This window comes from Coturnix japonica, chromosome 14 (genome assembly GCF_054131305.1).
Source record: "Coturnix japonica strain WE chromosome 14, WE-NBRP24, whole genome shotgun sequence".
In the NCBI taxonomy this organism is placed as follows: domain Eukaryota; kingdom Metazoa; phylum Chordata; class Aves; order Galliformes; family Phasianidae; genus Coturnix; species Coturnix japonica.
In genome coordinates, this window is record NC_140676.1 from 9001902 (window position 1) to 9027558 (window position 25657).

At 35.2% G+C, this 25657-nt stretch overlaps 1 protein-coding gene across 5 annotated transcripts in view; it reads right to left on the reverse strand.

Annotated features, from left to right (window-relative positions):
• The window catches only part of TRPM7 (transient receptor potential cation channel subfamily M member 7), a 52746-nt gene that overhangs the window by 3274 nt on the left and 23815 nt on the right, over window positions 1-25657 (reverse strand). For 2 of the 5 annotated variants that reach the window (XM_015872857.2, XM_015872855.3), the window contains 33 exons: window positions 24800-25013; window positions 24224-24348; window positions 23493-23664; window positions 22762-22936; window positions 21430-21553; window positions 20528-20600; window positions 20158-20258; window positions 19358-19492; window positions 19172-19225; window positions 18500-18640; window positions 17833-17967; window positions 16980-17260; window positions 16298-16526; window positions 14984-15139; window positions 14718-14861; window positions 14088-14216; window positions 13266-13553; window positions 11738-11912; window positions 11057-11189; window positions 10034-10218; window positions 9195-9327; window positions 8010-8725; window positions 5874-5950; window positions 4926-4985; window positions 4104-4185; window positions 3724-3794; window positions 3153-3190; window positions 2434-2459; window positions 2101-2151; window positions 1947-2012; window positions 1019-1302; window positions 676-758; window positions 169-374 (listed from right to left, as the gene is read on the reverse strand). In XM_015872857.2, coding sequence (XP_015728343.2) covers window positions 169-374; window positions 676-758; window positions 1019-1302; window positions 1947-2012; window positions 2101-2151; window positions 2434-2459; window positions 3153-3190; window positions 3724-3794; window positions 4104-4185; window positions 4926-4985; window positions 5874-5950; window positions 8010-8725; window positions 9195-9327; window positions 10034-10218; window positions 11057-11189; window positions 11738-11912; window positions 13266-13553; window positions 14088-14216; window positions 14718-14861; window positions 14984-15139; window positions 16298-16526; window positions 16980-17260; window positions 17833-17967; window positions 18500-18640; window positions 19172-19225; window positions 19358-19492; window positions 20158-20258; window positions 20528-20600; window positions 21430-21553; window positions 22762-22936; window positions 23493-23664; window positions 24224-24348; window positions 24800-25013 — 5062 coding nt within the window. Of the gene's footprint in view, window positions 1-168; window positions 375-675; window positions 759-1018; window positions 1303-1946; window positions 2013-2100; window positions 2152-2433; window positions 2460-3152; window positions 3191-3723; window positions 3795-4103; window positions 4186-4925; window positions 4986-5873; window positions 5951-7592; window positions 8726-9194; window positions 9328-10033; window positions 10219-11056; window positions 11190-11737; window positions 11913-13265; window positions 13554-14087; window positions 14217-14717; window positions 14862-14983; window positions 15140-16297; window positions 16527-16979; window positions 17261-17832; window positions 17968-18499; window positions 18641-19171; window positions 19226-19357; window positions 19493-20157; window positions 20259-20527; window positions 20601-21429; window positions 21554-22761; window positions 22937-23492; window positions 23665-24223; window positions 24349-24799; window positions 25014-25657 lie in introns of those variants that run through there. The other 3 variants (XM_085515443.1, XM_085515442.1, XM_085515444.1) reach the window with 2 other exon arrangements.

The window sequence follows — 25657 nt, forward strand, 5'->3', positions numbered from 1 at the left end:
ATAAGAAGCCTTAATAAAATGCGATTACAAGTGAGCCCAGGACTTGGATTCAATGGTCATTATCAGTTCCTTCCGCCCCAGGATATACTATGATTCTGTGAGAGAGACCCATATACATCATACATCTTTCCTTGGTCCTTTACCCCAGTTTCAAAACAGGGACATTACCTTGCAGATCTAGTACAAGCAATTCCCCTCTTGTATATTCATATGTCCAATGGCTGAAAGCCAGCATAACCTCCTCTAGCATGTTAGTTGGAATTATTTCATCACCATTGTTGTTGTTGTATTTTCTAAACTCTCCTGTCATGCACTCTTCAACTGCAAACCACTGCCCAGCAGAGTGGCAATATAACAGGAAAACTTCCAGGAACCTGGTAAAAAGAATATTATGAGCATATTTCCAAAATAAATTACAAGCATACCATAACTAATGAATAACTATTTGATTTACTTATTTAAAACATTTGAAATTATTTTATCAAATCATGTATATTATCACACAAACCTAGAATTACTGCAAGAAAATATCAATATAAACATTGCCGAGTTGATACTTATTACATTCTTCATAACATTCTGAAACATATAAATCAACATCTTAATATATTTGATTGACATCTTCATAACTCTGTAGACATTCTTCTATATCAAAAACATGCAAAGAATACTCACCGTGGGGAGTGTGGAATGGATTTGGGCTTCATTTGATTGAAAGCAAAGGTGAGCTTCTGTGCTGCCCTCTGCTGCTGTATTTCCTAGAATTCAAAGCCCATATTTTATTGCCGTATTATATAACAGGAAACATTACACAGTTGAAAAGGCAGAGAGAACAGTAACTGCCAAATTGCTTGCTTTTTAAATTACATCTATACTTCAAGATTTTTAGCTTTTTGATTAACTAAACCATAATGGAGCAGGGTTTTTGTCTGTTTGGCTCTTTAGCTCACAGAGAACAGCAAGCCAACTTAAGCACAATGCTCGTCTATGTTCAGTAAATGACAAGAATAAAACTTACTCTCAAGCACAAGTGTAACACAGTATCTTCTTTATAAATGCTTGACCAAGTGTTCACAACTTCAGGAAGGAAAGACTTGATGATATAAAGATGTCCTGATTTCAGGATGTCATATTCTGACCACGTGCATACAACTTTAAGAGCTCGACGTAAACCTCCTCCCATCTCCTCTTTACTTAAAAACTCAATCTTCGCACAGAGCCCCAGTTGTGACCAGGAAGACATGCTGTTGTTCAAGATGTTGGGAGAACTTTCTTCCAGGCGATACACAGTGACTGGTTCACCTATGTTACAATACAAAAAGCGATTAGCACCTTTAACTTTGAGGTATAAAACCGAAGCATTTAATATCTCTGGGATCTTAGATTGCAACATGTGAAATTGTTACTAACACTCTAAATTATTTAAAAAAAAATAAAATTTAGACAAGCTGGCCGGAATTTCTCTCCAATTTCAGTCATATCAGCAACACAGAAGCACAAAGTTTTGATCCCTCTGATTAGAACTACTAATGCCCCTACTAAAACAGCATTCTGTTCAGACTACATTTAGAACACTGAATAAATGCTTACACACACTTTAAACAAGTCAATACAATTCTTAATCTAAAGGAGTCCTTCCAGAATGCCTTTTCATAAAAATGTATCACCATTTCTGAAGACAAGCACAGCCAGATTTAGGCTTCATATAACAGCAAATAACCTGCTGTAGAGAATGTCACACATTTATTTTTTGAGTGTTGCAAGACAGACACTATTTCAGTTCACTATCTACATTAAAGTTGCTACAACTAAGTGTGAAATTGGCTGTACGAGAAATCTGGACAGGGTTTGCTTTGTGTTTTCTTCTCCAAAAGAGCACATTAATCCAGTTGTTTGAACTCTGACCCTCTTCCCTTCACCCACTAACATTAGTTAGAAATTCTTACCCCTTGGAGGCACAGGAGTGAAAGGAATGCTCTGTGATAACCTCATCAAGTTATTTCTTTCTACAGCTGGAAAAAAATAAAAGCATTCATCAGATTTTAAGGACCTAACAAGTGTCATTAAAAATATGAATACTTATGAATAAGAGGCACTGACCTGAGTAGTAATAGTTGATATCCATGATAGGCTTGAAAGGAGAAGCAATGCCTGAGAGAGAACAGAAACTATGAGACAAACTGCCCAACATCTGCATTGTGTATTGAAACAACCGTGCACAAAGACCACCTTTTCACGTGGTCAGAGCTTTGAAAAAGACGCTACACAGAAAATTAAGCACCTCAATACATCAGAAGAGACTGTAGTACCTGGCAGTAGACTATTACTTAAAGTGATCACAGCTATCTGTCCCTTTGCTCCAAAAAATATTCTCAGAGGCTTGTTGATATGAAAAAGCTCCCAGCTTATCTACAGAAGAAATGATCAACGTACCATTCAATGCATCTTCTTCAGAAGCCCTGTGAAATGCCAAAAAAGCAGCTGTCACTGTTTGTTAAGAACTTGCTTTACATTCAGAAATTCTAACACTTCATCCTAGGTCACCTTGTCAAACTGACAGTAGTGCCTTTACCCTATTTTTCAAGGGCAGCGCTACTGCTTAATTACGAAATGGTAATGGGAGGCTGTTAAGTAATCTCACAGCTTTAGAGCAATACTTTAAATACTACCCAGTCACGTACAACATTATGCAAAGTTTGCATCACAAGAGCTCATTCTCACAGAAGTGCTTTAATTACATTGGTTCACAACAGCTAACACTTCTGTTATCAGATTAACAAGGTAATGGTTTTAACAGTTAACTCAGGGGATAATTGTTAACAACAGCAATTATGGCACCATTTCAGAGGTTTACAAGTTGGAAAGGTTGGGTAAAGACCTTCACCAAGAAGTCAGCTCCCAAACAAGCGTCAATACAAACATTTTCATGTGAGAACATTTTGCCCTTTGATGTGACCCCATTAATTTAAATAGAACCGGTCACAGTATTCCAGTGAACACATTCAGTTATTTATTAGGAAAATCCTTAAACCTCGTTTTTTCATTAAACACAACCAAATACCACTACGGACAAAGACAAAAACCAAAAAGAAAAAAGAACATATAGAGAGAAAGAGCAATGGAATTTCTCCACTACTAGAAAAGTTACTTACATTTGACTGCTACTTGAAGGTCTGCCTTGCAACCAATCCTTTAAATCAAAGGGGGAAAAAAAATAATAATTAAAAAAATAAAAAATAAAAAAGTTTTAGTTTTGTAAGGAGAACATATTATATTTAATTGTGAGGGTGAGAGAGTTACACATTTTAAGATCTTGCAGTGCACTCTGTTTATTGGAAAGATCCCATTAGGCCACACTGTAGTTGGGTGGAAATATTCAAATACATGTAAGGAACGGTAAAGACAAAAAAAATAATTTAAAAAAGGCTTTTTTTTTAGCTTTTTTTTTTTCCTTTCTTTTGAAGCATTTTTATTTTTAAACAAAAGGCTCATTTAAACAGGAAGGAACACGTAGTTTCATAGTCAGAATATTCACAGTATGTGAAACAACTTCTCTCAGCAAAAACAGTTTCCTCCTGTTATCTTCTTGAACAAATGAGACTACAAATCAGTGTTATTCTTTTGTTTCTTTTCCTTTTACTCCTTCAGTTCTTGTTCTATTTGACAACATTAGCAACAACAACAGAAGCAACAGCAGCAATGAAGCAGGAAGAGAATACAAACCGTCAGCAAAGCTGCTTTAGAGTCCACCTGCTGAGCGTCTTCATTCGATGCTCTTCCACTCTTGCTGGCTACTACAAATGAAAAGATTCATAATTGAATAAAGAATTTCATTTACTTGCCTATGTGAACATCACAAAATTCCAACAGTTCTGACTAAATTCCTTACCTTTTTACAACTATTTGGCTATTTGTTGTGGCAAGCTCAAGGTAACAGGAATTAAGCTGGCATAACTACATCTATCACAAGGAATACAAATGGCACCCATCATAAAATCAGGCATGTTTAACTTTTTGTGACTCCTTTGTACCCTCCTGGAATATGCACTGTCAATACAACTGAGTGAAAAAAAATAGGTCACCTGAAAAGATGACACACTTACATTGTTCTGAATGGACTGCCAAAGGGTCGGTAAACCCACCACAAGAACTAGACTGTCTGAGACCACAGTCAGTTTGAAGACCCTACAAAAGAAACACACACACATTTATATCAGTTTAAAGCTACTGCTCCTTCAATCTGCCTACTTTTCTTTTTTAGGACGACCTATAACTACAGTAAAAGTACAGATACTTTGTAAACTTCCAGATGTACCTCAAACACCTTTCTGCACAAAAATGCTCAAGTCACACTTACTTCAGCTGGCACTCTTCACAGTAAATATCAACTCTTAACATTTCCAGGGACTTATCAAGACTACTGATCTATTCTGAAGGAATGTTTTTAAAGAGAATGTTAAGATACGATTGCAAGAAATGTACATTATGCTGGATCTCTACAAGTATCACATTCAGCTGTTCTGTCACGTCTTCATTAATTACCTATTCTCATTTGAGAACTTGGCTAAGACAGAAACTAAAGTTCAGTTTAAAGAAGCCACTGAAAATAAAAATAACATTTAAGTTTTGCCACAAAAATCTACATTTTATGAACTGAATCTCCTCACAGACACATTTCTTAGTTACCAACTTTCTGAATATCTACTTGCTATATCTGGCCCAACCACAGTTTTCTAACTCATGAGTGACAGTAAAGCTTTCAGGAAAAAATGACAGTTTCCAAAGAGAAATTAAGGCTCAGACAAAATATCTTTCCTTTACAGATAATTGACCTACAGAAACAGTGTTCCCCATCCTCGCTGTAAAGAATACATTCGCTCTCTGTTGAAAATTGTCTCTAATAAATGGAAACCTTCTTTACTTACTTGCAGCCTGGTAGTCTCTATGCCCTCCAGTATGGCTTTTTTGAAGTCTTCCTGTTGCTCCTTTAGAAAAAGACCAATTGTTAACATCAAATTGTTAACATTATTAATAGGAGCATCAAAATACACACACACAAAGCCTTTTGGTCACATGTTGCACTTATCAGAAAGCATAGAAAGAGCAACTTGGCAATATTGGCATTGCAAATGATCATTAGGCAATTCTTAAGTCAGACTCTTCCCCAAGTGAGGGGTAACTGCAAACAGTTAACCTGTAACCAAGCTGCTCTATGGCTGATTCATTGATTTATTAATTTAACACTGCAGTAAAAAAACTCAGTTTATAAATATATATATATATATATATATATATATACACACACATGCACATGTGTGCATGTACACTACAAGCATCTGGAATACGGATTCATCCTGATTAATAAATTCACAGTAGTTATTTATACTTTTACTTAAGCAAACTATAATTACACATCATTTATCTGAAGACAAGTTTACCAGAAAGGGCTTTTCTTCTTCAAATCATAATAATTTTTGTGTTAATTGCAGTCACTACTTCAGTCACATACCATCTTGCACTGTATAATATCACTATAAATCACTTAAATCTTCCTAAATGCTGATGTTGAAATTTTCACGTCATATGTTTCATTTGAAAGCATCACCCACTAACTACGGGACAGAAAATTTGATCTTAACTTTAATCTACAGTTGTTTCACTTCAGCTTTGTAAGCTCTTCATATTATGAAGCAACAGTATCTGATGCACACTTAAGGCTGCATGAGCTTTCACCCAATTGCTTACAATAAGAGATGCATTCCTTCCAGGTTGCATTTTGCAAAGCTCTTTCACTGTATTTGTTCTTAAGACATTTTCAAATCACAGTGAAGTTAAAATAAAAATGATAAATCAATACAAATTTCCACACTTACCTCAATATCAGCACTTCTTTCTTTAATTTTGCTTGCTGCCTCCTTGAACCGCTGCAATTCCATGCTGTCTCTGTGACCTTTGACACAGTGAATTGAAAAAGTATTTAAAATCAATGGCAATTGGCCACGTCCTGACTATGGCAATAGACTGTATCATAGCAAAGGGCTGCAAACCATCTAATTTCTGTGTGCCTGAACGCACCAGAGAACATTTTCCAAACACAGTAAAATCAATCTGTCAAAATAATAATACAAAACTGCTGCTTTTCCTGCATTGCATGGACTACCACAATTCAAAATGTGAAATTAGCCTTTTCAGATTTTACCTAAATGTACATTCCTCACATGAAAGATACCAGGCAGTCTGCATTCAGTGCTTTTATGCAGCCATGATAAATGAGGGAAAAGCAGGCAGTTTTATGAGGTAGCTTTTAAAACATACCCCTCATCCTCCCAGTTTTAAGAAATACTCTCCATGACTTTACCAAGCACGTGGCCTTGAAATGAATGAAAGCCAACTTGGATTGATAATAGAAAGCTGCTCTGCCCCAGAAGTTTTGTAAAATCTGGATGGTAAGAATGAAGAGTATGTTCAAAATGCTAGATATAAAAAAAAAACCAACATACAGTATAAATTTGGCTCCAGTAAAATAAGTATAGTTAGTATTTAAAGTTATTAGTGGTGAAGTACATTCACAGATTAGATAGATTTATACGATCGCTGAATCCAGTACTTCTGTTTAGTCTTGCTTTCTGAATTAGAAAAAAGGAGGTGGCATTCTTCCTTTAAATCAGGAGGAAATGATAAACAGTTAGTATGCACAAATGCAGAGACACTCTTCCTACAGTAACAGATCTATAAGCGATGTATGTAGGCATCATCTTAGAACTCTCAGTTTCACAGTAGTAAACTCTTGTCTAAAAACTAAAACTTTACATCCTCAGCACATCTTTGAATTAGAGACATTCCTGCGCTGGGGCAAGACAACACTTCAACAGGCAACTTAACAATTCCAGATACACTGAACCTGCTTAAAGCTTTGTCTGTTTCACAGAAATCGGTTAGTAAACCCACACCTGTATTTTGCAATGAATCTGCCACTGTTTTACCATTCAAATATGAAGATGCGACTTTTTAGTGGTAAGCAAAATTTAAGGGTTTATTATTATTATTAAATTTAATAATGCTGTTATTTAATGAAGGGATTTTGGAAGCTTTCTGAAAGGACTGCTAAAAAAATACATAGCAACAGTGGAAGATCCCAATTACAACAGTGTTTAGAAACACAGTATAGGAGGATCCCTCAGTTTGACATAGATACCACAAAGATATTCATCCAGGATTCCATCAGCCTAAGAAGTCTTCTGTAATTAAGCCAAGGAATAGACAATATTTTTAAATTTATGAAGTGAAATGAGCTTTATAATAAGTTGCATAGTTTATCTACAACGGCCGCACCAAGTTGCAGAGCAGCTGATTGCATAAAACTGCTATACTCAACAACTGGTTAATGTTGTCCAGAAAAATATTGTCTATGTGACAGAATTATAAAGAAATAGTAATTTTTAAGTTAAAAATAAATAAATAAATAAAAATGTTCAAGCAACATAGGGAAATTAGAGATGTTAAAAGCAAAAAAAGCAGAGCAAAATGGTAGAATAAAGTCACCTGCAACCGGAATACACCCAAAATACCATACAATTCTTGATAAGTCAAACCTTGTGGTTTAGATTTGGTCCACAGTTTATGAAGCAGTCCCATAAGGATGTTAGAACATAAATCTTGGTTTTGTAGTTCCATTGCATGGACATGCTGACTTTTGGAAAGTTCATCTTTAACATTCAATTTTCCATGTGAGTCGTTGACTGTTGACGTCAAGTCGCCAGTTGACAAAGACAACTTCGTTTGGGGTTTGTTCTTCGATAAGTTGACAGAGGACTGGTGATCACATTTGTCAACTCTGCAGCTGTAGTTATCATTAGTGTCACTCTCATCATGAATAAAACCACAATTAATGTATCCTCCATTTTCAACACAAGGTTGAGTGAAAGCAAGGCAAGCAGAGCCAGAAGCAAGAGGATAAGAGCAGCTAATTATGACTTCAGGACATTCAGAATCTACTTTGTTATACTTACCCACAAATGCACCAAATTCTACATTATTATCTCCTTCTGTAGCCTTAGAACAAACAGTCTCTTCATGCTCTGTTGAAGAATCCAGCTGACTTTTGCAACTGGGGCGAGATGGAGTGCTAACAAAAAATTTAGCTGTTGGGGATGTTACATGTGGCATACTGTTAGATGAATTGCCTAATTTTTTACTTTTACTAGAGGATTTTGAGATCTCTGAAGCCTGTATTCGCTGGCGAAGTTCTGTAGGGGAAGCAACATTGGAAAATAAGGCACTGCCTGAGGAACCTGCCTCTTGAAGGTTTATTTCTTCTCTTCGGGCAGCTTGAGCCAACTCCTGACCAATTGTCCTATGCTGGACTTCTTTGTCATCACGTATCGAAATGTTACAGAGTAAAGCGTTGTTATTCTCAAGGCCTCCTTGAGGAAAAGAACCGAAGACATTTCCAATGCTGTGCTTTTTCCACACAGAAGATCTTAGAGAGCCATCATCAATGAGGTTTTGTGCCAAGTGTTTTGAAATGCTCAATTCCCGTGTAATTTCGTTGTGAACCTTGCTAGCTTCTGAAGCTTTCTGTGCAGTCAGTGTTTTCAGAGTATCCACTGTTAGAGCAGAGAGATCCTGTAGGTGGCCAATCTGTGAATCTAAAGACTGCAGTGACCTTTTTATGTAGTTAACACGATCACCAACTTCCTTTATCTGAATGCACATCTGTTCCACCCTAAGAAAAATCAAATTATGAAGGAGCTATGAAAGGTACTTTTTTCAATAAGCAAACAGAATATCTTTGTAACTTTTTCTGCCTGTCTGAAGAGAAAAAAACAAAACAAAACAAAAAACACTAAGATTTCAGGATTCTATAAACTAGAGCATTGGACTTCTCTCTAATACAATATTCATACGTATTTTTCTATCAGAGTTAGTGTACACATCTACAAAGGGCCTACAGCAAGCTTTCAAATGCTTTGGCTTACAACTGCTTCAGCTTACCAAGTGCTGGCAGTGCTATTCTGCATATCAGGAAACAAGTCACATTATTAACTTTTGTATAGCAACAAAAAGGCACCATCTTAAGTTTGCACAAATACTTGGACTTTTTTATTGAACTGCATGTTATCTCCTCAAAGCAGTTAAAAATCACATAAGTTCTAAGCCTCTCTATTCAGAATTTTATTTGTAAAAAATGTTACCTTTCAAAAGTGACTCGAATTCTCTCCTCGCTTCCAGAATGAAATTTGTCATCCTTCTCATTGAAATACATTTCAACACACAACTCTTCAAAATCATGAAGTTTCTTTTGATCTTCTTCTGTCAGGAAGAGCTCTAAAGAAAAGATTAAACAGTTCAGAAGATGAATATGAAGTAAAGCAGTATAAGGCAATGGAGATTAATAGCCACAACCTTACAAATGGTATTAGAAGAAAAACAAAAAAGTGAAATCTAGAACCCTTCCTTTCCTTGTTAGAGAAAAAGGCAGAAAAAGTCAAGGACTTTGCCTAAAATAAGAACAATGATATTTACACACCTCATACCCACAACACCTTCTTTCTTTAAGGCATGGGCTAGATTCCTTATATTTCTTAGTTGGATTTTATAATTATGATTTTTTTTACTTTTTTTTTTTAATTTTCAAAAGGAAATAAGATCAGTTTTCATGAAAAAATACACACACACAATCTCTATAAATACATATTTTCCCATTAACACAAAAAGAAAATGGGATATCTTGGTGGCTTGTTTGTTTTAGTTATAATTTAGTCTAAATGCAGATATTCTTGGGGCTGCATACTATACTTTGTAAAGACACCGAAACTTTGCACAGAATCAGTCTTACTCAACAACTGACAATTAAAAAATAAAAGTTACTTAGAATCATAGAATATTCCGAGTTAGAAAGGACCCACTAGGATTATCAAAGTCCAGTTTCTCCTTTTTGTTTAGAATACACATTTTAACCAAGAATGCACTTTCCTGCTTTAAACATATAAAAATCATAACTTTTTTTTTTTAGAATAGTAACTGCTCATACTTGGCCCATCTGAAGTCTTGTCTGTCTTTCTTCTTTTGCATATACAACACAACAGGGAAGCCATATGGCTAAGAATAATAAGTGGTGGAGGCAGAACAGGTTTTTCATGGTAGGCCATAATGAAATGATAGCGTTGGTACTTCCATACAATGTTTGAAATTGCCTTTACTTGTAAATATACATTGCTGAAAGGAAAAAAAAAAAGGAAAGCGTTTAACAATTCAAGTTTTGTTGCTTTTTTAGTGCTTGCTGTCAAAGTGTTTAAAAAACTAAACAAAACAATAAAACAATAAAATAAAAATCCTTCAACAATCTTGAGTCCTAAGGCTACTTAGTTAAGAAAGGAAAACACAAACTTGCCTTTCACTGCACAAGTAATAGCAGTGGAAGCTGTAAACATTCAAGAAAAGATCATGCTCCAAAGCAGGGAGAAAATTAGAAATCCCTCATCTGGCATCATCTCAGTACCCCTCCTCGAAAATTGAAGGCATTGAGATCAACTGAAAATTTGTCAAAAAGTATTTGCCACTCAACAGTTTTGAATTTATTTATTTATTTATTTTTAAATCAGTCCACATTATTTCTGCAGCCTATCATCCCTTGGTGTTAGCAAGCTGCTTATTCCCAAACATAAAATACTTGCAGATAATTCCAATAAACTTAAATTACCCTACAACTGAACTCAGTTGAAGGGAGATTTAAATGAATTTAGGAACACGAGTCAATATACTGATCCAGAAACAACCCTATTTCCTTTCAAAGAAAAGAAATTATAAAATACTTTCCAAGTGAGGATAAAAATCTCATTCCCTTCAGTCTCATAGATATGACACATTAGTCACATCACAAATCTCCCTACCTTGTCATGTTGTTTGCAGTGAGAAAGATCAACTTTTGAACGTGAAAATCTTTACACCAAATTGAATTGCCTCAAACTGGTAATAGTTCTTATCTTACCATTATTAAAGTGAAATTAGTATATCAAAGGATTAGCAAAAATAAGTAATTACCCCATATACTTACTTGAAAAATGCAATAAGGAGATTAACCATAATTATGTACTGTACAAAGAGGTAGACAGCTTGAAGAAATGGGGTCAACCATGTTCCTGGCCCACACAGATGAGCAACTTGCGACTCAGAATTATTTGCACAAACTGAGTTGGGGGAAAAAAAAGCATAACAGGTACAACTTTTAGAACTCATAGCAGATATTAAACAGGAAAAAAGATCAAAGACTGTACAATAACCAACATGCACTGTTCTACAATTCAAAATACCCGTATGTAATTAGGAATATAGAAGTAGATACAGGAGACAGTTCTCAGTTACTACCATGGTATACTTAAATTATTGCTTTTAAAATAAATACATATATATAAGAAGAAATACACATACATAAGAAGAAGAAAAAGAAATAGCATAGTATCAAAACAGCCAAAAATTATGGCAAGGTATCTGTGTGGAAAAATGCCAAAATACTGTTAGGAATAGCCTTTTAGAAACCCCACTTAAGTAGAATTCTCAGCTATTTAAGCTTTATAAAGTATAGTGGAAGAGTCAAATCAAGAAGTCACATAGCTGCAAGTGACAATAATCCAATGAATGGAATCTACATCAACAGCACCGGGCACTTAATGTCATAAAATGAAATCTTAAGAAGATATTATCAGAATAAGCCATCTTACTTGCTTCAGAGTCTTACCATCAATTTCGTAGGCATACACTTCACCAAAAATCATCCAGTATGGATGAAATACAATATCTCTAGCAAGAGTCCAAGATGGCGCCTCATTAGGGTACAATATGGCCTTCCTGGGAACACCAAAACTAAGCAGTACGAGTGCCATAATCACCACAATGTAAAACATGTTGGCCACCTACACAAAAGTAATATTATTATATTATTATTATATATACACACACGCATACATGTCAATTAAAACACAGGGTCAAAATTAGGGTTTCACAACTTTAAACATATTTACACTGACAGCATAAGTTTGATGAATTCTTTGTGTTGTTTAAGGACAAGTCTAAGATGCTTGCATTACAGTCAGAAAATTTTGCTAAATAGCAAACCCTGTACAAAACTTCATTTTTTTCCTCTCTTTTCTTATAGAATGTTTACTGTTCTTAGCCAAAAGCTATTTTCTTTTTAACTCAAATACTCATTATGTGGAAGAGCAGCAGCTGATGAAGAAGTATTATTTCCTGAATTCAGCGAACAGCAATACAAAATGTATCTGTAGCTTCTGAGGGACTGAGAAAGGACTGAGAAAACAGAACTTATGCTACTGGCAAGAAATCAAATTGAGAAAACAAGCAGCTTGACACATTTTAAAGAATGACAGCATTTAACTTTGTAGAAACCATTTTAGGGGAAGTGGGAAAACCCCTTCATATATATGGGCTTAAAACACTGTCACATGTTCTTCGTTTCTCCTCTTATGACTTTAATTGATCACTTTTCTCAATCTCATTGTAGAATTCTACCTCTACTCCAGCTGTGTTAATTCTGGTTTGGTAGCCACCATTCATCAACCGCTTGCCTGAAAACATGCTGTCACACAACAAAACACAACTACACTATACGACTGGTGATGAACACAGTTGGCGTAGACCTCAGTGTTGGACATCAGCTAACGTACCAAATAACATTCTACCAGGATGGAAGAAAGAAAATTTAAAGGCTACATTGTCACATGTAGCAGAGTGTGAGCGTACACACAACTGTAAGAGAAGAAGTCTGTGGGGAGTATCTAATTTTAAAAGCAATTGTAGAAAGCAACCCAAAAACATTTAGAACAGCTCACTTAAAGGGAAGTTAAGATACTTATAAAGTTGAATCTTGTAGTAGATAGCACAAAGTCAAGAAAACCCCGAGGAGTACAAATATATTTCAAAGCCAAAAGGGAAGCAATTCTAGATTAACCAAGTAAGGAGTACTGTGATATTCTTTCAAGCCTCAGACATTCAACAGAGTTCAAAAGGAAGATCATCCTCTTTTTATAGATCCATGACAGAGAAAGTTCCATAATAAAGATAACTTCTAACAGGGTTTGTTTTGAAACACATTAAGTTAGATTCCAGTTAGCTAATTCTACACACTGAACTGTTGACGTATACAACAGGATAAACAACATGTTTTGAAATAAAACTGAGAAGTTATAAACAAATGTGGCAAGAAAAAGGAATTTCAGTCAAAAAGACAAAAGTAGAATTTTCCTTACCATTTTTCCAATCATCATAACGTAAGGCCCAGCCTGCTGGTTTACAGCTAAAAAATCCAGTAATCGCACGTACCAAAAGATTATATTGAGACAGTATGTTATTCTTCCAGCAACAAATACGTAATTTTCTCTATAGGTGTTTTCACCAAAATTCCCCTTTGCTCCAAATCTTAAAACAAATCCAATGAAGAAAGTGACAATAGCAACTGTGTCACTAATATTGAAGTAATCGCTGAACCACACTTTAATCTTCTGATTAATTTTCCCAGCTTCTGACATAAAAAAAATCTGCAATATAAAAATAAACAGGTCTGCTCACATTCAGTCCAAATAAAACACCACCGGAACAGATGAATCACATTTGGAAAATTTTATACTTGCAAAAATAAAACACCTATTTGAGTGGACCTAAACACCTATTTGAGTTTTGCACTGAGGAATCCAAAGAATAGCATTTAACTGTGCCAGCTTCATAACTATGACAAGGGAACAGTGCTTCCTTCTGTCTGAACAAGTTTCGAAGGAATTGTTTTATTTGTTATTTTCTTGGGAGGTGTTTTTTTGTTGATTTTATTGTTTTTGTTTTTCCTCCAGGCAATTACTGTGGTGAAAAAAAGCCCTACTTCCTGTCTCTCAGTTGCACCTGAAATGCACAGCTAGCACAGCTTTCCCTCTCCCACTGAAAAATTCTTACAGAACTGCATATATGCACCACATACTCAGATTCTTACAGTTTCTAAGAGTGTCTTGTTTATTACCATAGTTTGAAGCATGCTGTTGTAATTGACACAAAAATAAAATCACAGACTATTAGAGACATACCTCACGAATTTTCTCAATTGCTGATGTGAAAATGTAAGCTATAACAATCCACTCCTGGACAGAGGGTACTTCTTCCATTTTTACAAGGACCACAAATGTGTAGAGCATGAGGAATCCTAAGTATGCCAACTAAAAACAGCAAGGAAAATTATACATACAATTACAGAAGTTAATTTCTTATAAATAAGTGTTTTTGTTTTTTTTTTAAATGTATAAAATAACAGCTTCAAGTAGAGTTACAGAACTATGATTTTAACTCTTTAATCAGAAAAGTTATTATTGATATGGGAACTGTACTTAGAACAGAAGTTTGCAGAATAACTTTCTAAAGTCAGGGCATTAAGACTTTTGATCCTATAAATAAATACAGAATTCCTTCAAATGAATGATGAACTTAATTACTCAGGCCAGAATAAAAATTTTCACACTAATTAATCTTAGCATAAAAAATTACTATTTTTCAAAGCCAACCTCATGAACATTAAAAATGCTAAGCACTGCATGTGTATTTTTTTCAGAATCAAGTACTTCTCAATTCCAGTTTTAAACAAAGCACAAACTGATGCAAGTCACAGAGCTATGTTACAGAAAGAACCCAAATACCCACATATTACACAGTAGAAAACTCACAGTATTAAACCAAAACTTCACAATTGGCGCATGATAAAATGCATAAAACTTCTGTGTAATTGGAAGCCTTTTAGGTTTTGCTGGGGTCTCCATATCATGCTTCTCTGTGGTACTGTCCAAGATCCTCACTTCTTTAAACACCTCCTAAAATGAAAGGATTCTTAGCTTCATGTACAGAAAGGTATGCATTTGGAGATTTAATTGAAAAATACAATTATTTACTCTAAATTAGGGTTTTTTTAATTATTATTATCCATCACCATTACCATTGGTATTTCATCTGCTGCATTCTGGAAGTTGTTTTCACTGTCATCCATTGCCATTTGATGTGCATCTTGAGACTGAGGAATATGTGACATTTCAGCCTTAGTCTTATATTCCAACAGAAGTATAGCGGGAGGGAGTAAAATACTCAATATCACCTGAAAAAGATGAAGATTAAGTTCAAATGGTTCACGGTTAGGTTAAAATATAAGAATACAGCAACACATAAAATATTCTTGCTGAAAATATACTAGCCAGATTGCCCTTGCCTGTTAGTGAGGATAAAGGTGTAGGAACTAATTAGCTATTATTACTTACATACAAACTTAGGAGGCTAAGATGACATACACAGAGTATTCCTTCACTTCTAGAAACGGGAAAGGGAACGAATCAATTCTAGACCTAAAAGCAGCTAGAAAGAACGTACTCTGAGCCTGAGGATCCAGAGAAATTCTGTATCAACTTTTTTCTTTAATCCACTCCCAGAAACTCTAGAGCCACAAACTATCAAGGCATATTTTAAAAGGATGTGAGTGGGAGTCGTCATTCAACTTGTGGTAGAAAAATGAAAGCTACAGTATGTATGACGGGATTACATAAAAGCTATTTATTGCAATTAGCTGGTTACAAAGCAAGCAAGAAAACTGTTAATCAGTTATCAATGAGGATTTTAGTAGGTCACGAGTTAAGTTATGCTCGTAGGTAATTTGTAGGGAAGATGTACTTCACTACACTCCTAGTAGCAGTAAGTTTTTGGTACAGCTCTTCAAAGATATATGCAACTCTCATGTTGGTTCAATTGATCTGTATCAAAAGGCACTGTCAGAAATCCTATCCCCGATTTGCCTACCCTTGTTTCACTCTGTGCCCTTCTTTGCTCAGCTTCTTCCTCCAAAATAGAATATATAGAAAGCTTTTCTACATCAAGTCTGTGTTGCCTGTAAAAATCCAAAATGCACGAAACTATGTTCTTACAGTGGGTTTTCTGTCTGTTATTTTTTAACCACTATATTTTTAGTAAGGGATTAGTATTCACAAGATCTCTTTAAGCCTATGATCAAAGACTACTTGCCTGTTCTTTGCCTTTTGTATTTCTGTACCTTATTTGAAAAGACAACAGTGTCAAAAGAAGAGTTAACAATAAATAATTCCAGTTTTGATTATGTTTTAGGAGACAGTTTCACAGGATTTATTAACACAAGCTACAGTGGTGAAAGCTTTATACTGAAAGCATTTAAGCTCATATTTTTCCTTCCATCTAGATATACATTCTGTTGACCTTTTTTATGCCAATGATAAACAGTGATGACGCTTACCTTATACCATGAATTCTTCCTCATATTCAGCCTTCCCATCCACATATCTGATAACAACATTTGTGTGCAAGTATGAGCAACAAATGGGCGAAGCCTTGATGACACTGCCAGCTTCAGACAAGTTGAATTGCTCCAGTTTTTAAGCTCATATGTTAGTAACTTCATTGCCATAGTTTCATCTTGCCGGAAGGACTGTTCTAACAGTTCAACTGCCAGTTGACCAAACTCACTAGAATGCAAAGAAAAAGCATCAAAACAAACACCACTTGGTATGTATAGATTTTGAGTCGAATTTTCTTGTGTAACCAAGTTCCCAGGAACATAGTTTGACTGGACCTATTGCCTGCCCTTTCTGCTAGATGCATTTGTAACATAAATTTCTGGCTTCTATTAAAAAACATACATGGACTACAAGTAGCTGCTAAAACAGTATATGAGAATGTCAAACTGTTCCAAGCGGCACATTCAGTCCATTTTAATTTAAATATAAAACCAGATTTTAACATCTCTCTAAGCAAGCAATATCTAATAGTTAACTTTTACTAGAGTAACACTGAATCCTTTTTGCAAAAAGGAACTTCCTTTGAATGTGCTAATGGAGTTGTTTTAATCAGTTAGTTATACAGCCCATTGTTTTTATTGGAAATTCCAAGAACAGATTTTAAATATAAACGTAATTTACTTGGAATATTGTTTCAGTTCTTCTGAAGTGTCATCAACAAGGTCACTTTGTTTTGCTTCATATGCCATTGAACGATAAACTTTGCATGCAACTAGGGCTTTTGCCATGGACTCCTCTCCATGCTGCCAGAAGAAAAGGGCCATCTTCTGCCTCTTCATTAACACTGCCCAAAGTAACAGCTCATTGAGAGGATAAGGAAAACGTCTTGTTTCAGGATCATCAATGTCTACTATTTCATCTTTGGTTCTTTTCTTTTTTCCCTCTTCTGCACCGGTGTCAATCTTTAAAATAAAATCAGGAAGTTAGATTTTTATATCACTAAATTTGATCATTATGTAATCTGAATTAAAATACTGTGTGCTCTAATGTCAAGAGTTCTGAGCAATTCAGAAGCAGATAGAATTTTTGTTCTTCAGCTTCAATCTTCAGTTAAGTACAATTCATTTTTAATAACAGTGAGAATGGACTACCTTGATTTTATAGATCAAATGAAATGCAGTAATTTATCATGCCTACATAGAAAGGAAGAAACTCATGAAAATTCCTCTAAAATACCCTGGCCAAATCCTGCTTCATCTACAAAACCATGTAGGTTCCCCCCAGTGACAGAAATGTTCCATAGATGAGCTTTTTATTCACTCGCACACCAGAGATTATCTGTAAGACTAATACAAACATTACTTATAGAATCCTATAAGTGTTTTTAAGCAATTACAAAAGGCTGAAATTCCAGCTTTACTAAAGTCAGCAAATCTACTGCTATTCACTTCAGTTGCACCTGGATTTCATCCAGATTTTCTACTCTTAACTGCTCAAAAATAAATCTAATAATTTCCCCTTAAAACATCCGTACCTTTGGTTTGTATGGCTGTGCTGTTTTGATGAAGTGGTTATGTCGCATTTTTTCCTTTTTGTCTGCCCTGTTGCCAAAAGGCTCATGGCTTTTACACAGCTGAGGAGTAGTGTTTGAAGGATTTCGCCCAGATCGCTGTAGCAAAGATAGTAAGAGGTTTGGCTTGCTTTCTTCACATCTACTTACTAAACAGTATATAACAAGTTGTTTACAGCTAGATACTAAGTTGAGCAATTAAACAGTGATGAACTTATATAACAGCAACAATTAGTGTTCTCATTGGTTACATAAGAAGGATTATTATTTATTTATTTTAAACTCACAAAATAGTAAAGCAATTAGTGTAACTGCCAAGAAGTTACAGTATCTGCATCCCACGCCCAAGGGAATCTGCGTGTTTGGCACCCATTCTTCCCCTCTAGGAAGAGAGAAAATACCAGAAGAAATTTGGATATGGTGGAGTAAGAAAGAAAATGATAAAATTTTTTTTGTTCTCAATCACAACTAGCTTGCAGCTGCCCTCATATGTTGTATCACAGCCTATAAGAGAACAGTCCCTTGACATAAAGAACAGAATAACATAGCTCCAATTTTTCATAAAAATATCTATTTTTTTTTAATTATGTACAAACAAATCAGCATGTCTTGTAACCCAGTTGCCACATACCCGATTGTTCCCACTGAGACTATTGTATATAGCTCTAAAGCGTTTTCTTGTGTAGGTGCATCTGTAGGTTCCTCCCATCAAATATTCAATAACTAGCCCCACATCAATCAGGTTGATTTTATATCCTGGAGGAAGATTTCCCTAAGAATACAAAAGGCATTTTCAGATTTGCAAATTACAACCTCAATTTAACCTTGTTTTGCTGATTTGGAACATTCTAAGCTTTAAGTATAAACAAATAAAAACAAAATAATTTTTATATTTAAAAGACACAAAGTATCTACATGGTTCAATATTTATCAATTTCAGAAAAAACAAGCCTTTTGCTTTTCTTCTGTACAATTTCCCCTATGAGGTTAGATGCTAGAAGGCAGGGGTCATCATGGATTGGGGCTTTTTTGTCTGTTATCAGCTTCCAAACTCTCACAAAGCTAAGCAATCACAACTAAGATGAAAAAGACAATACTTAAATAACACACATCTGTGTGGCAGCAAGGCACCACCTACTCCACACAACTACAAATACTGGAAACAAAGGAATGATTGTATACATAGTTTATTGCTTCAGCAAAACCTAATTAGTAAAGCCAAGATTAAATAAACAGTCAAACATAAGAAATAATAATAATAAATTCGGTTCTAGTTTGACAGTTTTTTACAATTACAGCATACCTGTTTGACATCCCGAACAAGATGGAAGAGTGTTGGGTTGGTTGGGCCTTGTTTCTTTATAAAAAAGGAAAAAAGAAGAGGAAAAAAAAGAAATTAGAGTGCAGTGACAACAGTAAACACCCAATATTTTTGAATGTTAGCTAAAATAAATAAAAATACAAAAAGAATGACCAAAATTTCACTTACTGTGTTGTAAAGTTCTTCCAGCCTGGGAATTGTAAGAAACTTATGCATGCTTACTCCATTTTCAATCAGAAGTTTCACAAATGCAACTCTATCCATCACAAGGGCATCTAACATAGCCTGTTCCAAAGAGCCAACCTACAAGCACAGAACCACAGAAATACCACAGAAGTATATTTAGATTACAAATTAACCTCATTCTTCTCCAGAGTTGGAACAGGGAAACGCTGTATGTCTAAAAAGCCAAAGGCCACATACAGTTCATAAAATCCCCTGAGCTTCACACAATTAAAAAACAAGAGAATATTATGAGGATTTGACTGTTTTCTCTGATCGTGTACTCTTCCATAGGTATCTCTTACTGACACACTCAATAGTAGTACACTGACCTAAGAAGATAGTTGATTTAATGTAGTTAAGCTTTTCTCACATGTTGATATTGGATGAAACACATGAAGACATCAAATATTTACAACACTGTTTGCTTTGAAGGACAAATGGTCAGAACTATCATTGCATATCACTAACTTCAATTCAGCTTCCAACTTTGGCAGCACCATTTCTTCTCTAGCCCAGAATACTTAACACATTTCTAAAATTTTTGGGCTTTTTTCAACTACAATAATAGCTACAAGACAATACAGCTATAAGACTATGAAATATGAAAAAAATACTGTCCTAAAAATAACTCTGCCCATATTCTACAGCATTTCTCTACAGAAGTCAAAAGATTCTTTCTTTACAGCAAGTCAAGTTTCTCCCTTACAAAATACCATTCCGCTTAATCCAGGCCATTTACATACCAGCCATTGTTGCCCATAAACAAAAACATGATTTTTGGCAATGTCAACTCTATCCCACGCGAGTGTCAGAACAAGTTGGTCAAATGCAGATGCATTTGTGCCTTAAGAAGCAAAAACAATGAAAAAAGATTAATTAAAATGTAATAAACATTCATTCGTCCTGTAAAATAAGTTGTACATCCAAATGTTACACAGTTTATTTCATCAGCTATGAAAAGTTTATGGTACTGAAAAATGAGAAAACAGTGGATAATTATTTTCTCCAAAAGTAAAGATTACTTCAGAATTTTATAATCATGCAACCACTGAGAAACAACAGCTGGCGATTCCAAGAGTCTCCAAGAGATTCCAAGAAACCTATGAGTCTCACCTTTTAACAATGCTGTAAGTATTGCAACATCTATGTCCTGATGTTCATCTGACCCGATATGAAAGACAGTAATCTGTTAAAAACAGTAAAATGGATTAAAAATTTAAAAAATTATTTTCAGACAAAAGTGATTAGCTCCAAATTTTTATGACTTATCTTAAATTGCATTGAAGTCCACACCCCATTTAATTTCACCTTTACTTTGCATTCTGTAGTACAGGACAACACAAGATAATCAGCCAAGAAAAAACAAAGCAGAAATCCCTTGCACTTTTCAACCAATCTGAACTTCTTTTCCCAGTACAATTACAGTACTCCACTGGCTATAAACACTCCATGATCACCTAGTGTTCTATTTACTCCTTCAGTTCACTCTATGAGATTAACCTGTCAACAGACACGTTTAGATGATTATGCCAATTTTAACCCCTAGTACATCATGTTATTGATGTCTCATTTGGATATCATATCTGAATTTATATATATGTAGTTCTATGAGGTGCTCTTGCCCTAATGATAAAGAGATAGGAGTCCTTTTTTAGTATTGTAATAATTAAAAGAGAAAAAATACCACAGGCTCTCAAAAAATCAAGATAAAGCATCCCATATCCCACATACAAAATACATACATTCCATGAACAAAACAGAATCCAGTATGCAGAAAACAAAAAGGCTTGGAAACAATAAACTTGAATTACCAGAAATAATTAAAAGATTTAAATCTCCCTTGATCATGAGATAGTCATTTTTTGTGGGTAATCTAACTTCTATAATTGGTGAGATCCACCAGAAATGATTTTAAATAACACTTGATCATACACAACACTCAGATAGAACTTAATATTATATCCACAAATGCCATACATTTTGCATAACATTTTTCTACACCAAGCTCTACTTACAAGTTCTTTTTTTTTCATGCACTCCAGCAGTGTCTGAAACAGATGAACTGCTTCACTTTGACCAAAGTTAAACGTCTTTTTGATAGTTGAAATGATTTCAGGCTCTGCACCCTCAGGAACATTCCTGAGATTGAACATGAAAACATGTTGTTACACATGAACAGTAGGAATGACAACATATTAATTCATTTCAAGATGTCCATTCAAAGTTGTGTAATCTATAAGCTTATTATTGTTCCTGTGTCTAAACCCTGGCTAACCTTTAGAAGCATAGGTTGCCTATTCTATGACTGTAATTTGTTTCCTAAAAGTAACTGCACTCTCTCCCTTTCCTTCCCATAGCCAAATCTGAGACACAGTTATCTAAAATATTTTGACACAAAATACTGTGCACTCATCCCTCTGAATAAGATCTGCTTTTGACTTTACTCATTATGGATAAAACTCTTTGGTTTAGTGCTACATTTCAGCCCTACATTCTTGGTTCTGAGGCAGTCCCTGCAACTAAGACCCAATTACATTTAAGGATTAATGCAAGTCTGACAACCAACTAGAAACCACTAGGTATTGTGGAACACAAGTGTATTCCTTTTACTTGTTGAACTTAAACAGATAAGTGTTTTCTACACTAAACAGAAGACTCCATTTTAAGAGCTCCATTTTAAGATTACTCAGAAGAAACAGTACAGAAACAAATTTCTTTTCTGAAATGTTACTACTAAACAACAGCTAACTGGATTAAAATATTTCCACTCAGTGTAGACAAGAGATACTTTCAAGCAGTTTGGTTAACATTATTCTGTGTTATTCTCATAACTCTGGAAGGCCTGGGCAGCTCTGACTTTTGTTTAACAAGTCTATTGTGTACACTTAATAATTGTCTTATTTTTCTCACTTGAGCTACTGTGCCTTAATTAAAATCCAGTTGAAGCAGACAGATCATTAAAACAGAGAGCGGGACTTTCTAGTCACAGCAGTCTAACAAAATTGCCACACCTCAGTTACACGAGACATTTTCCTCTTGTTTAGGACGTAGGTGCATATGCTTTTCCTAACCTTTAATAAGTATTGCTAATTGCAGGTACACTCAAGTACGTAGTACAACTGGTACAGGGCATATAGGAGGAACCTAGAACTAGTAAAGAAGTCTTGATCTTCAGCCAAAGCTGTTACTGCAACAAGTCTGGAAAGCTACGTCACATGCAAGGTTACATTCTACACTTACAGCTTTTGCCTTTCCATGGATAAAGCTCCTACACCAATTCATTAAGGAATGCTCTTGAAACCCATTTACACATAACTGCCAGTTTGGCTAGCAGTACTAGAGCTTACCCTCCCTCCTCCGTTTGCTTGTGAACATATGCCAATATGTCTGCAGCTCTGCCTGTTCCTTCACATACCACCACCGGCACAGGAGGACTTTCATGAAGGAAGTCTAAAACTGTAAGTATGACATTGGGGCCCCCTTCGAACACGAGTGCTACCACAGGTACACCTTGGCCAATTCCTATAAAGTTGTACATTTAAAAAAAAAGAAAAAAGTCTTTTAATATTTAAGTCACATTTTTTCACCATTGTCGGCATCAACAAAAAATTAAGCATAAGACTTGAAAGCATTTTTACCAGGTCCAGCAAAAGAAGTTTCAGTGCCAGAGTTAAAGGAGAGACACTAACAGAGATTGTTATATATTCACACAGATGTTAACAAGTTGTCACTTTTATTTACATAAAAGCAGTAACAATGTCTGATATTATGTCTGCACTGCTTCACACATCCATAAGTATGAGTAAAGTAATTACTTTCTAAGTATCATTCCCACGCTTTGAAACAAAAGGAAACAGATTTAAACACACTGACCAGCTACAGGACAACTACTGCTCATCACCTGCACTGACTGCTTTTTCAGCTCTGACCAAAGCAGCAGTTGAAATTTGCAGAACAATCATTCAGAATTGAAACATACAAAACAGACTGATTTTTGTGTTATTTTTTTTTACTCAAATGCTTGAAGAAAGCACCTTATTCATTAAAGCACAACAACACTCAGACCAGAATTACTTACTTGCATGGATCCGCTGCAAATTTATAGTTTTTTCCAGTTCTCTCCGCAATTTAACTTCTGCTCCGTATTTCCCAACTGTTCCATCATCCACCAGAATGAAATGGGAATGGAGATTATTTAACACATTTAGTTTACTTAACGGGTTTAACAAGGTTTGATATGGAGCAACCACCTAAACACAAGCACACGATACATTTTACTTGTAGAGATTCACGTTTGCCTCAGTAAAACTCAACAATATTTCTAGACACAGCAAGAAATGACACATGTAAGCTTGCCACAGGTCAGGATTCACCAAGAGCTGCAGCAGCTTCGTTTCATGCAAGAAAGCGTGCATCTATCACAAAAGAATTCTGTTCTGAAAGAGCACATGGAAAAGATGTGTTTGGGAAAAATTGCTCTCACAAACATTAGCTTTAAAGATATCAAAATTTATCCCCTTCTGTAAACGTGAGCTCTCTGTGATACCTCAGCATTTTTGCTATTTTATCCAGTAATATCAGTAGGGGGGGGGAAATAAGATCCAGTGCTTAAGAACAAGCTCCTCCTCTAGCACATTAGCACTTTGCAACACGTTTACACTAATGAATTTGCAATAAGTCACATACGTCAATGCACTTTAATAGTAAAGCAAACACCTCAAAGATACAAAGCAATGAAAAAAACTTCTTGAGCAGATTTGTCAAAAAAAAATAAAGCAGGTAAAATTAGGTAATTTAATTTATCCTTACATCTCTTCCAACAAGGTCATTTCTGTTTTCAATCACTCCCCATGGAGCAATCCCAATAGTGCAAATCTTTCGAGATGATCTGGAAGCATGTTCTCTTAGAGCATCACCAACATGTTTTGCAACACCTGTTTGTGTTTGTACACAAAAAAGATTTCAATGTATCAAATACCACAACTTGTTAAGAAATACAACTATTTCATTCGCTAATTGGGCCTGTAAGGATCCGGGAATCTATTTTATGCAACAGAAAAGAAAAAGCACCCACAGTACACCTATAAGTATAGGACAAAGTACTGTGTACTAGTAGAAATATGGAGTCTCCAGCACCTTAACCTACTTGTTGAAATTGCATCAAGTTTTTCTTGCAGTTTCTAAAACTAAAACTAACCAACCAACCCAACCAACCCCCACCACCCTTCATGTTGCTTTTCCTGCTACACACATTCAAAATGTATTATTTTAGTTTTTCTTGACCAAATTCCACATTTACTTCAAGACACAGCTATTCATTCATTTAGACTTTTGGCTTTTATAAACTATAATCTTCTTAGCTGCTCACATTCATTGGTACTTTACCTGTGTTCACTCCTCCAGTTATAATCCAGGCTCCTGTTGTTACTGCAGCTTTAATAAGACCCTTGCCAAGCAACTGTTTGATGCGTGGGTGAAGTTCAAATTTCTGCATGCCCCCATGTACAGAGATAACAAGCTTTGGCAACTCCATCTGCCATTCTTTAAGCATAAGTTGCAGAATAGCTTCAGGTTTAGTGTCATATGATAATCGCACATACTGCAGACACAAGAAGAGATTTGAAACGTTCTTAAAGGAAACAATCAGAGAATTAATTAGTAACGAAAAGAACCAGGATGTATTTCAGGACATACTTCCCTATTCAACAATATGGAAAATATAATTTATTTTCCCAAACCACGGTAGATGCAATGAATGAGCACTCTTACTTTATGCCTTTCAAAATTAAGGACAAGACAATGGATAGTTTTGAAGGCAAATTCTAGAAAGGTAATAACTACAGAAAGATTACATTATTCCATCTCATTGGCACAGCCTTCTAGAAAAAAAAAAAGGAAGTACTGGATCATCTCTAGATTTGAAGAAATTCCGAAATATTAATAGTTCTGCTACCTAATAGGGAGAGGCTTGAATTTTCTTGTGAAAAGTCTTGCAGAAAGATATTTGCTAGCTTTTCCATCCCTGTTCCTGATGGGAAGGAAATCTACATTCTTTAATAGGAAATTTCACTAACAGAAGCTTTGTAACTTGCTGTGCTTATCAGCTTAAGATTAGGTAGATTAATAGTCAGTTAAAAATACTTCTGCATCTTTGATTTATACTGTATAAGAGAGGAGGGGGATAGCACACAAATTAAGCCCAATCTGGATAAATGTTCTAACTAAAAAGACTGCTATCCCAAC